Below are 15,104 nucleotides of genomic sequence, written 5' to 3'. Positions count from 1 at the left end.
TCTGTGAGCGGAGGCCCAGGGAGCACTTCGACCCCACAGGCATTAGAGGCTGGTAGTGAGTCTTCCATGATCGTATCAGTGACGAAGTTAAAGAGGAAAGGTGAAAGAGGACAACCCTGTCGGACACCACTTGATGTGGTGAACTCAGGAGAGAGCTTCCCGTAGACCTTTACACGGCCGCGGGAGTTGGCGTACAGCGCCTTAATGAGGTTCAAGATTTTATGAGGGACACCTTTGCTCCACAGACACTACCATAGTGCTTGGCGGTCCACAGAATCAAAGGCAGCTTTCAGATCAAGAAAAACAACCATTGTTGGTTGCTGGAAGCAGTGTCGCTGTTCCAGAATCTGTCGGAGGGTGAAGATATGATCGATGCAACCTCTTGCAGGACGGAACCCAGCTTGGTTTTCACGGATCTGCCTCTCCCTGTGTTCAGTCAACCTTCGAAGGATAAGGCCAGAGAGCATCTTCGATGCCACAGCTAACAGGCTGATGCCACGGTTGCAGTTGAATAGCACGGAATCCCCCTTCTGTTTGGTTTCTGTGATGGAAATTTATCTAAATAATTTGCCATACCGCCACAACAGTTAGGCACTGGCGCTGACACACGAGTAATGCTGTCCCGTCTGTTGTTGCTGCCGGTGCACAGGGAAAAATTTTATTTCTTGTGCAATAGTTGGTTTTAAAATCAACTCCTGTGAACATGATAGTGGCTAACACCATAGAAAGTATGCTCTTACACTTAATATCAAAAGTGTACTTGTTTCTCTGACTGGATAATCGTATCTTGCTCTCATTTCAGGTGATCGATGATCAGATTAGCCGATAAGATCAAACAACGCAAAGAAGGAGTGGTAACTTCGGAATCTGACGCTGCTCAGTCCCCTTCGGTTCGCAGCGCCACCATACGCGATCGTTTATTATTGCAAGAACTCCAGGAATTGAGAAATAATCTGTCTCCACAGTGCACGATTCGACATCCGGACCCAAATAAGCTTCATGAATTCATATTGACAATTAAGCCAAGAGAAGGCACTTGGACAGGCGGCACATTTCATTTCAATATTATCGTCCCTGAGGGGTATAACCATACGCCCCCATTAGCACATTGTAACACCCGAATCTGGCATCCGAATATTGATGAGGAAGGCCGCGTTTGTCTCAGTCTTCTGCGTCAGAGCTCCTTAGACTCCACCGGTTGGGCACCGACCCGTCGACTGTTGGACGTAGTTTGGGGAATCGAGTCACTGTTCACGGACTTATGTGATTTCAATGATGCACTCAACACTGCTGCGGCGGAGCAGTATCAGCGTAATTCCAGTGAATTTTTCCGGACCGCTCGGTACTTTGTTCAAGAGTATGCGAAATAATTCCCACGTAACTCGTACACCTGACCTGTTGAGATTGCCATTATGTTTGGCTCCCTCTTCACGTTTGTCCGAATTATTTGCACGAGCCATCTTCGCCAGCACTTCTTTCGAGTCCAGCGTTACTTCTGCCCAGGTGCATCCCAACTTATTTAAGACGATTATCACGTCTCATTAATGTGACCCCATACTCTTCAGTATGCTCTGTCACTTTATCCTCAGAACAATTTATATACTTTGTAAAAACATTGAATTCCACTAATAAACTTCCCCGTGAGTAGGCTGTTGTCGCTTTCGAACTGAGTGACTTTGATTGCATCGGCTTATTTGGTTGTGAACTAACGTTTCTAGACCAATGCTGCGTTTCAACCGCCTCGTGAACCAGCCTGTCATTAAACGTTTGACCCAAACTGTTGGGAGTGACAATATCGGCAACCAAACACCTCCGTCGACGACTTCGAATCCAAGTTGGCGTATTACTGTATTTTCAACTTACTTTCATACATTTATAGGTGTACCAAACAAGCCTACGCAACCAAGCTCCACGGCAACAATGCACAAACTACCCGTCTATCAGGTCCCGGAGTACTTTGCCCACACAACTTACTGTTTTTACGATTCAAATGTGGTATTGCAACCTAAGCGTCTTCCACAACCGACTGTTCAGCGCTGAGGATGATCTTCTCGTTCACTTAGTGACATTCTACGTAGCTAACTTTCGTTCTTCTTGTCAGTTTCTTGTTTTAAAGTCAAATATACCATTCAGATGTTACTCAGTCTGTTATCATTCGCCTCTATAGGTTGATATGAGTCGGCTGAAGTAATTGCTTTTTTAGTCAATGACACTCGATTTGCTGGAACTACGGCTGTCGAAGTTGGAAGATGTGATTGTTGGACGAGATAGTAAATTCATCAGTGCACCAGAGACTAAAAAAGTAATTTCCAATTTATTGTGACTTTTTTCCAATAGTCTATCTTTGACAACATGGTTGCGGCGCATGCTGCTGTAGCTGCAGCCGAAAGGCGTCCAATGATATCAAAAATGTTTTCTCGGTGTAAGTTTTGACGTTCCAACTCACGATACTTCTTCAAGTGACAGAACTTCAAAAGTACGCGGACCCACATTTTGTCGATGATGACTCAATGTCTACCAAAGCTAAGGTTGAAATTATTCTCCTTGGTAAGTATCCTTTTCTGGCGTAATTTTTGCATGTTCTAACTGTCTTCACATGGGTGTGCCTTCTGAAGAGGCCATCTGAAATGATCAGTCGAATGCTGGAGATTGGCCTGTTCTAAGAGGATGCAGAAAGTTCTAATCTTCAACCAGAACAGTACTTTAGCTTGGAAAGCTCTATATTAAGGAAGACACGTGTTTACTTGGGGGACAAAATTTTAAAGTCCCGGTTTTACCACTTTTTTCTGAAAACGAACTTCTGTACCTACTACGTACGTGTGCACTTACGTAAGTCCTAGCAGATTGGCGAAGCACAAAGTCACATCGAACTACTTAGGCAATGGTTGTTTTGCCTGATATCCTCCAACCTTCCCCTCGTCATAGCATCAGATTTTATTTAACATAAAGCCCGATGGACTCGGAAGGCTAAGGAAATGAAAAAGACCCTAGAAGCCGGGAATGCACGAAGATTATTTTAGCTGATCTAAGCGGCCAGTCTCCGGAAACCACCTGTGAACGAAATCGCGAAGTATCAGAGCTGTTTAGCCATCTTGAATAAAGAAGAACACCTCCACCAGTGGGCCGAATACTTCGAAAAACCATTTCGTGTCTACCGGCTACCACTAGTCTGGAGCCTACAGCTGACGTAGAATCCTGAACGCTGAACCTCCTACAACCTCGGAGGTTCAGGACTGCATAAGTTCTTCCAAGGGTCACGGAGCTGCTGGTCCGGATGATCTCCCACTCGCGTTTTTCAACGATGGGACTGAGGCCCTAAGTCACTGTCTGTCCAATCTATTTGCCTGCATTTGGGAACAGAAGACTGTCTCATATAACTAAGGGGAAGGGAGGGGCAATCGAAGTTGTGGAGTGTTTTACGTATCTTGGAAGTTATATTAGTTCCGATTGTAGTGTGACAGATTAGGTCCATGCACTCATCTGCAAGATGGGGCGCGCTTGCTGATTTGAGACACCTATGGCGTTAGTGCACCAGGCTAAAGTACCGGCCGTTTCGTTGTATGTTTGTGAGACTTGGCTTGTTCGTGCAGCGGAACTGAGGCGTCTTCGGGTCTTCGATAACCGTTGTTCCAGAACCGTAGCTCGTGTGGGTTGACTTCCGTTGGCGAATTCCTGACGAGCCAATTAGAATGCGAATGTTTGATTGTGCAGTGGGAATTTCCATCGAAGGGTGTATCCAGCGCCGGAAGCCATGTTGGTTAGGCCGTATATTGAGCATGTCTAACTATCGTTTTCCGAACAGTGTTGTTTCCTTGCCCCATTCAGAGTGACAGGCAGAGGTGGCCAACGCTGGACCCAACAGAGGGGTATCGAAGAGACAACGAAAAGTCTGCGTATCTGCGGTGCGACTCGCCTTTTATGATGAGAACTGCATGATCCTCACTGCGCCTTGTGTGCTGCAACATATGACTTCCAGTCGATGTCAGTAGCGTTTTTGTTGTAGGTTTCTATCCAGATTACCTGAACGGGTGTCCAGGATGATTGTGGTAGACTAGCACTGAGTGCCTTTCCCGGCCACTTTTATTCTTCTCTTCACAATAAGGCTTTTAGATAAATCATGATTGTACGGCAGTGAAGCCTCAGTTGAACACTGGTGTTATACTTTCCCCGGTTTTATTGATTACATCGGTTAGCAATGATGTGCTTTTCGCGGTAGCTTGTATACCAGTGACGTTGCAAGGCTTTCCAGACCTACTCACGTGTCTCTCTAATTTGAAGTATATCAATGGGCATTCTGAGGACGCTTCGTCTACCTCAGATACATTTGACACTTCTTTGTCTTTACTGTTCGGGACACTTGATTTTTCTCACAGGAATTATCCGCCTCACAGAATTCCTTTTCTGTAGCGTACTGTACGTTGAAAGTAACCGAACGCTGACAGTCTGGACGTGACAGCAGTGTTGTATGATTTAGCTGTCCTACTGTATTAATATTTGTCCTAATTTTTTATACTGCGTTACCAAATTCAGTAAGCTATTTTCCTACCTTATGATAGGTGTATTTAGTATGATACCGAAGTGTGATTGGGAAATACATTTCCTGTGGATATTATCTTCAATCCCTCATCTTCGGTTCTCTGTGCTTTACTGAGACATGTCGTCGGGTACATACTGTATGTATGAAATCAGTTTTCTTTTCGAAACAGACGAATGACTATCGGGCACGCTTGAAGATATTCATACTTCGTCCATCTGCACTAGGGCAGGAGTAAGAACTCACTGTTTAGATGCCACTCCACTGAGATGCCTAAGCTGAGTGCTCACGATACATATCAAATGGTTTTATGATTTTTTGGATCTATCCATCACAGGCCAGTCGTGTCCATAAGAGTGGTCTCTCTAATTCGTCTGTCGCAATATTCGTTGTGGAATCACCACCTCTGTGACTGATATCACCAAATTTCGCGGAACTTTCCCACTTGTTATGACAATCGAGTTCATCTGTTAGTTATCCTTTTAGGCGAATGATGCACATTGTTGTAATAGGGTTAAACATTTGATATTGCAATGTGGATAAATGGTAAGGTAAGAATAGTCACCAGATTGGATGAGCTGATCCGCACAATCCACTGCCATAACCCCGACAGGACAACTGGTTCATCAAGGTAGATAGTGGCAGAAATCATGCACGGTACCTTTGGTGACTAGGTCTTGCAGGCGTCAGCTAAATCTGAAATTGGGTTATTTAAGGTCAGGTGGTGAGGGACGAACAAAAGGATGTTTGTACCAAACTTGGCTGTGAGTCACATTTACTATCGTATGAATCCGCTGTGCCGCTGAATGTCGGCTTTTTCCGTCTTTGAATACGATGCTGGGGTTGTAGTCTTTTAAGGCAGATATAGTTCAAAATGTTATAATTTATGTTGTAAGATGGTTGCTGATAATTTGTACAGTATAGTCTACTAAATGTCATGTTTTGTATTACCTTCAAAATGATGGCTCATGGATTTTCTTCTGGCAGTAAGGTTCTGAGGTCCATGAACTTTTGTTATTCCCGCGGAGGATCACTTTGATGCTTGTGCGCAGCTTCAACCAGGCTCTCCGAAACTTTTAGACGCTACTTCAAGTCGCATAAGTAGTCAGGAAGTTGGTGAAGATGTTTGCCGCAATCAACAGGCTCTGGGTGCCTTTTTTTTCTTCTGATGGTTGAGAGAGCTTATCGCTCGACAATGACGTGACAAAATGCTTTCCAATAAATACACGCTCCCAACTATGTTGTGCGATGCGATTGTTTCCGTAATCGCAGATTTCGTCCCAGTGTAAGCTGGCACAGTAATTAGTGTTTCATTGACGAAATGCTGACCAGAGGAAATACAAATGGACGGTACTTGTTAATATAATATCCCTCTCTCCGTCACCCTCCGTGAAAATACGGTCTCCCATTCTGAATGGTTCCTCGAGTAATTCCTTGTACGTTGCTACAATAAAAAGGTTACAAGCAAATACTTTGAATGGGGTTTGGACCAAAAACAGTCATAAAAAAATGGCAAAATCTGTGTTGAAATGAAATTCCGTTGAACAACGAAAAGTCTATACTACGTTAGTTTGTTTTGCATTTCTGTCTCTGATAATGATGGTACTCTGGTCCAGGTGTTTGGGCGTGGCTTTGTTTACAAGTTATGAGCTGATGAAGTTTGATGGTGACATCCTCGTGGTTAGCAATAAGACGCTGTCGTGTGCAGAAACGCTTCACAAATCATTGCATTTAGGTATCGAAACACTGCTTTTCTCGGTCTATCAGCAAGTAGACCAATGTGAGTGTAGGACACTATATTATCCGCCCTTACTTAGAACACCCAGTAGAATGTTAATTCATTTAGGCAACAGTCCCTTCACGCGTATATGAATACAGCCGAAGGACGTGTATGTCAACCCTCCATTGTCTTGCGGGGAGTGACATTTATCGTGCATCAAGTGGTCCCCCGGAGCATGTCGTTGGTTTTTTAGAGCTTCTGCGGTGTACAGAGATTCAGCTGGATCTCAAAAGACTGGAAAATTCAGGTCGCATTACGGCTTCGGAATACGAAAAAGTGGAGGCAACCGGTACTCGCATACTGCGACTTTATCGTCTGCCGAAACTACGCACGGATGAAAATCTCACTTGACCTATCGCATATATGGGTTTCCCACCTCATCGTGCGACCGCTAACCGTTTACTTAATTTACTCATGCTGACACGAAGGGAGCTATGCTCCTCTAGCCTGAAAAATTCTTCTGTGTGCATCTATGATGATGATGGCTGACTTTCAGCTAAACTTCGTTGTTTACAGATGCACAACTGTTATTTGTCCTCGTGTACGTGAGTGTACCATAATTACTGACACTAAAACATTGGATATAAACCAGCTGTTAAGGCGGTATCAAGGGCTGTCAAGCTACCCTAGACATTGCTTTGTGTAGACAAAAAGACGGTATAGCAGTGTGCTTGTTACATTGTTTGATTTTTGTGAGTAAACTCGAATGATCAGCGGTAAAAGGGCCCATACAGCAAGTGCGCCTGTATCGACGATCTATGGAAGACAAATTTGCCGTGCTTGAAGAAACCGACTATGTGTCATAACCAGTGGAAATCTTCAACAAGTCTTATCCACCAGCTAGTTTCACACTTAAAGACTGATGGATCGTTTTATTCCCTTGTTATCGATCGGCGTAGGGAACCTGCCGGTGGAAAAAAGTAGTTAGTCTATAGGAGACCGACTTGTTCCGGACAATTGATTGTGTTGATTTCAAATACAAGCGAAAATAGGCTCGAGGCTTAGCATAATCTTCTGTAATGAAGCCCTAGACAGAGAACTCATACTGGTAACTAACACCCCCTTAGAAGGTGGGTTTCTGGAACACTTTGCCGGGAGATATGTGACTCAGAGAAATCTACCCAAAGAGTCGACCTTGACAGTGCTTAAAAACAACCGTTTATGCAATTACTACTCTAGGGCAATTTCATATCGAAGGTCATCAAAATAGTGCTAATTAAGTCAGCAGAACTTACAATTTGCAATCCCCAATCAGGGTTTTCTTCGCAAGTGTGCTCCTTACCTTAATTAGTCCAAAATATAGTCTGTCAGTCCTCAACTCCTGCATGATAATCTGCTCAATCACTTTTGATGGTTGTGCAAGTTACATTGGTACGACGATTCGACGAGTATATCAATGGATTGAGGAACACTGTCGATCTTCCGTCCGAGTGGACACGGATAATTTCACCGATAGCTCGGTTGGCTTCCGTTCGATAGAAACTTATCGCTCGAGTAATCGGGACGCGTTATTGGACGTGATTTACTGTTTTCTTGCAAGCACCTCCAAGGTCACAACATAGCGTCTACTTGCCATGGTCGAGGCTGTTGCCGTTAGACCTCGTTAGCCCAAATTTTGTTTGCAAAGGAACAAGTCCTTCACTTATCACTCAAACTTGTCCATGTGAAAACAGACGGAATGAGAAAGCGCTCCGTGAGTAGCGAAACACGATTTGGTTACTCTGACGTTGACTATGCATGGAGTTCGGGTGTAGCTGCATGACTAAAGGATTTTCCAAGACGTGTTACGCAGTCGCGATTAGTTTGGGGGTAAGAAAGTGTGAAAGGAGCTCGAAGAAAACGGTTGTAGAACTTCGCTCCTTGTGTTCTTTGCTGATCTGTTATTTAATCGTCCTGTTTGAGAGGACATCTCTCTGAAGACCTCTTCTAAGACATATTTTGGTCGAATTTTCACTAGAGTGATCCGGCCACATGCATGTTACGGATTACAGTTCTCCCTGAGCAGCGCTTGGCGACATGGTCTGCGCACATCTTACTCCTTCTTGTCTCCAGCACCAAAATTGAGGAGCAAACTTTATTACGCTCATATTCCTGTTTGCGAGGGACATGTTCGAAGCCCTGCAATATGCGCTGTTAACGCACTGATCTACGTCGTTCCGATGCAGTATATCGTAGTAAGGACTAGATCTCTTATGGTAGAGTAAGAACATTGTCTTGGTAAACCAGAACATTATTTCGACGACTGATTCCCATTCTCTACCTAAGTGGGTTCTTCATTTACATATAATTTCAACTGTTGGCATGAATTCTTTATCTCTTTCAACATCCATATCATATATGAGCAAAGAGAGTCAGGGGCTTCACTTCTAGGAGATATTGATCTCCGAAACAGTGCGCGTTATGAATCGACCGAACGGTTCTAAGAGCACGCGAACCAAAAATGCATACTATGGTAATTTAGGTTAGTTTATCCGTTTACATCCAAATTTGTGACACAAAAATAGCACACTGAGTTCAGCTTGGTGCTTAATTTAATCCAATCTCATGCAAATTTGCTCAGGATCTCTTGTTCATGGATATTAATCAGTTTAAATAATCGTTCAGCCGTAACACCCTTTCGGTGCGCAACTGCCATGCTACCCAAAGTAAGCACGAGGACTGAAATTCATCCAGATTACCCAAGTCTAGACAGGAGCAGTCGAGATACCTGGGTTGAGTTGGAACCACAGACTTTTTTCGGTTAGTTTGCACTCTCACCACCGGGATATTGCGAAATCGGATCGAAACAAATTTGTGTTTGATATCCGGTGAATTTTCATACACTGGAAAAAGAAATCACGCTCTCTTGAGCTACCACGCCGCAGTTATTATGGTCGGCTATCCTGGTTTGCGTTCTACCTAGTGAAACTCATTTTTTCCGTTTGGGTAAAGTGGCGAATAACAGACCGTTTGTATATCAGAATGATTGAGCAATCCGTAGTTGCAATGTAAGTAGGAACACTTTCGAAATCAGACATATAATAACATGACGGTTCATTCCTCTGAATGAGCTTCTCTTCGTTTCCCTTTCACAATGGGGACCTTTTTTGGATATCGTTCTTCAGATGAAATCCCCGACATCACACCCTTTTATATTCAATTCTCAGTAATCTTTAAATAACACTGCTAGCCTCTAGAAATCTTTCGTGTTGATACCTGCACCTCAGCTCCAACTACATGAAAACATCCTCGTTCAAGTGGACAATTCGATATTCCTCGAAGATTCAAATCCGATAGATTTTTAACTATCGAAGGGAGACATTTTTGTGAATGGCGTTTTGCACGTCCTATACGTGGTGAATTTTTGTCGGCTGCATTTGTAGCATTCCATTGTAGGCTATAGGCATATTGCTTACTTTTGGTTAAGGTCGCAAGAAAATTGAAGAGAAACTCCTCCCTTTTCCCCTCTTCTACAGAAAAAGAAAAGCTAGAAAATATGGCTGTTGCCTTGGAAAAAATTCGACAACTTTCCAACGTTCTAAATCATCCTTCTTTTAGAGGTAAATTTGTCTCCACTTGCTGAGCTCTCTTCTTCTGGTAGACTTGGCCAGTCTCAGAAGGAAACTCAATGAGTTGAACCTCACCTACGTTAATCAAAAGCAACGGTCCGAGCAGCTCATAACGGCCTCACAAACGCTCTTGGCCAACTACTATGATCTGGTAGGCGTTGTTCCACTCGTCTTACCCATTTTTTAAACTACGCATATTTTGACGCATTTTGATATCCCTGCTCTCCACTTTTACCCCAATTTCAACGATGGCCGTTGTTTTTACACGCGGTCACGCGCATTCGCTGATGGGCCAGGATTCATTCCCAAAACACAACAGACTTTTGTGCGTCGGTTCGGTGCTGGACTATCGGTCGTAATACACTGCTCATAATGCGAGTATCTCACTTAAGAGACTCAGCTGGAACACAGCTCCCAAGCTGTTGCCACACGAAGACCTTTAAGTGAAGACCCGGATAAATTGGCACAAACTGGTAAACCACGAGTGCAAACGAAGAGGAATTGGAACTGGTGGTGAATCCAATGCATAGATTTGGATCAGGGTGGATGGTTGGACATGAATACACGAAACTCATTGGTAGCGTAGAATGCTACTTCAATGAGTAAACTCGTCAGGAATTATAACAGGGTTGGTCCTTAGGGCGGTAATTGTTTATCGCACATTCGGAGCACAGTGAATGTCTATAAGTATTAGGGCGAAGAATGATGCGCCGTCGTATAGTGTGAGAACGTCGGATTCCTGAAAATAACCCCAAAACGTCTGTAATTCACTGGGAACCGCAAAAATCACTCCACGGAAGGCGCCGTTTCCGTGGGTCATAAAACCAGCTGTCGATTGAACGTTCAAACAATTAGACTGCGATGACTGACGCGCGAATATTTATGTGCGGCTTAGAGGCGATATCAATCAATCGCTCAACGTCGACCGGACAGTCTTGGTTCAAGGTCAGAATGGTGATTTAAAGTAGCGCGACGTCCACTGTATTTTGCACTCGCTTGTTCGTACCAAAGCTGTTGTGTTCTTGTTTGGTAAGTCTCTCCCCACCACTAAGGTTCCAGAGCCAGTGTTTACAGTCAGTCACTACTCATTTAACGGACGGTGCGAAATCGTTCACTTAGAGAAGTGGTCTACTGGAGGAGCCTTAGATCCTCAAGGAACTTCAACATTCATGTTTGGGGTCTCCGGAATAGCGCTATCCTTCGGTACCTTTGTAGAGTTACAATTGAGGCAATTTCTGTCCTGGTGATCAAATATGGATATGGTGTGTACATGGCAAGTTTTGCAAGCAAATACCCGTGGCGGACCTCAGCAGACGCCCTTGGTGAGCAACCATCCTCTTTTTACCAAAGAAGTTTGGAGACCAAGAACAACTCTGGAACACGTAAGACAGTTTCTCGCCCCGTCAGACTTAGTATGTGAATCCAAACTAAAGATGGGCGTTGTCTTTGAGACCGCAGAAGAGATGTTCAGTCATAATTGATTCAAGAACTTCGGACAAGAAGGTGGTAATGCTGATAGGCCAGTATGTGGTGTGGTCAGACCCGGAGCCACATTCGGGAATGGGACGGGCGGATGAATTTTTCCATCTTGAAGAAAGAACACTACTAGATGCGAATTAGTGCGAGAGCTGTGGTGTAATTGTAGGAAGCTCATGAGCGCAATTGCGATCTTTGGAGCAGGTCAACTGAAATGTGGTGTTCTGATGTGGAAGCACGCATATCCCTATTGATAATAATTGGCAAGGTATGGTTAACTGCGAGGCATAGTGGTGCAGAGTCTGGGGAGTTAAAGGACATATATAGGCAAAGATCCTCGCTCAAAAATCGCTTTTCTGATTTCAGGGATCTGAGACTTTCAGATTTGTCAAAGATGTAAGCAAATGAAGCGGAACGAAAGTTGTGAGTGACAATTTTACCCAAACTCCAGAAACGCTTGACCTCCAGTTGGCTTTTTCGAGATTTATCCTTGTTGATATCGGTCACAGATGTGCGGCAACACACGCATTCATGTTGAAGTACCGCCGTGTATCGTTTGTGCAGGCCGTTTTCATCCACTCACGGACGTACATATTTGAGCCACTCAAAGGATGATTCCTTCCTTTGTTCGGAAAGATGGGGCTGAGTTGGATTGACTGATCCACCAGAGGCAACCTTCCCAGCGATAATCGCCAAAATGTTGGTGGGTGCCATCTCAATCAACTGAACAGTATCGTCATAGCATATGATGAGGTGAAAAACCAGACTGCGGAGAGAACTTGAGCCAGTGAAATGTATAAAATAGTGGTCTGAAGAAACAGTTAAGCAAGATCAGGTTATAGTTTAATCTGGTGAGGAGATTAAAAAAAATCAAGGTTTAGGATACCATTGCCGTCATGACCCGGGACCTCGGTCCGAACAAACGGCAATGCGGGCAGTGAAGTTTTTGACAGGAAAGAACTCGACCTCGCCATCTGCTGGATTCGTATAGAAAGGAAAAATGGGAGCCACTCCCTACTGTTAACGAGAAAGTCGCCGAGAATGCAGGTAGCATTCGTCGACTGAGAGAATAGGACGCCCCATTGCCAAATACAGCGAAAATGTTCTTCGCGCCGAGCGATATCGAATTTAAGCCAAGATAGTGAGAAATCTGAAGCACGAGTGTGCAGGGTAGCAACGCAGTTAGGGAAGAATGTATCTATAGGAGCATTCTCCATCCTTAAAACTAAAACGGCTTGAAAACGTGTAGTAGACCAATCACTGATGAAGTCAACAGATCCGGCCCCAATCAAGAAATAATACACATATGGTGAAGCCTCGGAAATGGCATATTCTGGTAATCTCGCGATTATACGTTCGCGAGGGTCCGGAGTGGATCATTTTTACACTATCTTTTCATGTTTTCTGGATGAAAGTTTGGCTTAGAGTGACAAACCATATATGGCTCATGTTAGGTGATTGTGTCTTCCTCGTTAAAAAGTGTGAGCCATCCATGGGGAGTTGCGCTGAAATTAAACTGTTATTTTCCTTTCTCATAAGAATATGTGCGGCAATGCGAATTTTAAGCAAAGGCGTTATGTTTTTTTAGTGAATTCCCTTCTTGATGGTACAACGAACTCTGAACTCTATCCTGATACTTTGATAGCAACGAATGAAATCTCCCAATTTTAACGCACTTCCGTTCCATCTCTCATTGAAACATGGGTGCTGATCGAATTACGGGAATACTCTTACTGGTAGTACCATCTGAAACGACAGAAATTCGTTGGATTTATCCTATAACCTACAGATGCTTTTATTCTCTAACCCCACGAAAATTAAGCCCCAATCTCCTACAATGGCATTTCCTTTTATTCGTTCAAAGTACTGGATTCTTTTCTGCAAAGCCGGCGTCCTTGTGCATCATTTTTAAGAGATCGTAGACACCACGGATCCGCCCGTCGTTTGATCCGTGACCGGCTGCAAGCCAACCGCTGACTGAGCATTCACTGCAAATTCCTCCACGGTAGTTCAACAAGCGGTGACGTAGCTTACACGGAACATTCGGATCCTAGGTCGAGTCCGTTATAATGCCCGAGGAATTTACGTTAACCTACCAAGTTGTGGGTGCTTTATCTGTCGTAGCAGTTGGGGAACAATCATTCTGACGGAAAACCTGATATGATGCCATTCCCGTCAAATGTCCGTTAGCACACCTTAAAGTGCTGCTCGATATACCCCCAGCTTTCAATTTGCCCAGCATGGTCCTCCCTTTCGTTGAAGCACCTCAACTTTAGTTCTACTCATTTTGCGTCAATCGTTATTCTACTAGTTGATTCAACGCCCCTACTCCGTCTCCATGTCATAGTTGTGCATTCGTCGACCAAAGGACAAATTTTTTTACAATAGTGCCTGTGTGACTGTGCTGACGTTCCAGTATCAAACACTAATGTCTGTGCCATTTGGGAATCCCAAGCATAATAGCTAACTCAACCGTTTTCATAATTGATCGAAAAAGTTTAGTTAGTTTTGTTATTATTGTTATTTAAAGACTTCATCTTCTGAATCAGAAAGCATTGTGTTTATTAAGCTAAGAGCCACTGGCGTAAAACTTAAATGGGCATTTCGGTAGAACAAAATCTCACGCAAAGCATCGGTCACGTTAACTATATCTATCACTACCTACTCTATCCACTCGTAGCCTCCGCTATTTTGCTATTCCAATCCCTAAGGTAGTTTTGCTGAGTGTGTTTCGTCTGTTATTTCAATTTGTTTTGTTTTAGATACTGGCTACCTCCAAACTGTTAATCCAGTGGAATCAAAAGGTCGTTTCAACCGCTGACGAGTGATCTCTCTTTCTAACTTGCAATATCCCTATTATTTTCTGAAGTCATCTGGAATCTCTGTTCGGGACTATGTTGGTGTTTTCGTCTTTCTTAATGTTTGTTTGGAACTCTAAATATAACTTTTTGAGGAATGGTCCAAGTGGCAGCCTTGACTCCACAAATGAGATGAACATATCGTCTATCGAAACTTCCGAATTAGGCTGTGATGCCTGTGTTAGTTACGAGTTGTGGTAATCCCCTGTTGAGCTCAATTCCAGGCAGGTTAGCAATAATGATGATATATACTGGACGTATGTTCCTGTTACTGGTGTCGTTGTTGATGAGGTACTCAGGTTTTATGCACAGTACTTCTCAGGTCAACGATTTGTGAGCTCGATCAGCTGGGCTGAAACGCTGATATGTCGCTCATTTCGTCCATTGCCCTTTTGTTTACTTTGCTGCGTAGGAGTTTCCTAACTCATTCATACTCGTTTGGTCGATGCAATTAAAAATATGCTGCAACCGATATTTCAAAAAGGTACATTCGTAGCGTACAGTTGTCACTAGTGATCAAAGGCTACAGGTTTGTCTTGCTGCTAATCTCTACAAGAGGGTTCTGATATCGAAGGATTTTGGGTTCGCGGAACATGCATGTGTCCAGCGGCAGGATTACGTGGTTCTGAATTCTGTGCTCTGTACGAAATCTAGAGTAGGGTCTATCGGTGTTATCCGGTCCTAGAATTCCTTCATTGGAGGACGTCACGAAAAGAATGCCCAACTATGTATGTGCGGTATTTACTGCAGTGCAATTCGGGGAGTTATGGATGACCATGGTGCAACTCTGTCTCGCTGCTGATGGCTGTTTTTCTCTGCTTGACAAATGCGATCGTATGATATCTTGTACGACAAACGAAAGTGCATTCCACTGCTGGAATACATTATCTTCCCTTTGAGTTTTTTCA

The 15,104-nt window shown here is 43.8% G+C and overlaps 1 protein-coding gene across 1 annotated transcript; it reads left to right on the top strand.

The window, feature by feature from the left end:
- Positions 1-818: 818 nt before the first annotated feature.
- T265_13346 (hypothetical protein) lies at positions 819-14,300 on the top strand (the record flags this gene model as incomplete). The annotated part of the gene is made up of 8 exons (XM_009168457.1): positions 819-1,357; positions 1,719-1,995; positions 2,204-2,302; positions 2,338-2,422; positions 2,461-2,547; positions 9,770-9,853; positions 9,895-10,013; positions 14,101-14,300. Coding segments are annotated over 8 exons (1,356 nt in total), but the record flags the coding sequence as incomplete, so codon positions are not given.
- Between the last annotated feature and the right edge of the window lie 804 nt (positions 14,301-15,104).

The sequence above is a fragment of the Opisthorchis viverrini genome, assembly GCF_000715545.1.
Source record: "Opisthorchis viverrini unplaced genomic scaffold opera_v5_57, whole genome shotgun sequence".
In the NCBI taxonomy this organism is placed as follows: domain Eukaryota; kingdom Metazoa; phylum Platyhelminthes; class Trematoda; order Opisthorchiida; family Opisthorchiidae; genus Opisthorchis; species Opisthorchis viverrini.
Note: the sequence above shows the minus strand (reverse complement) of the source record. Positions and strands in the feature narration are given on the sequence as shown.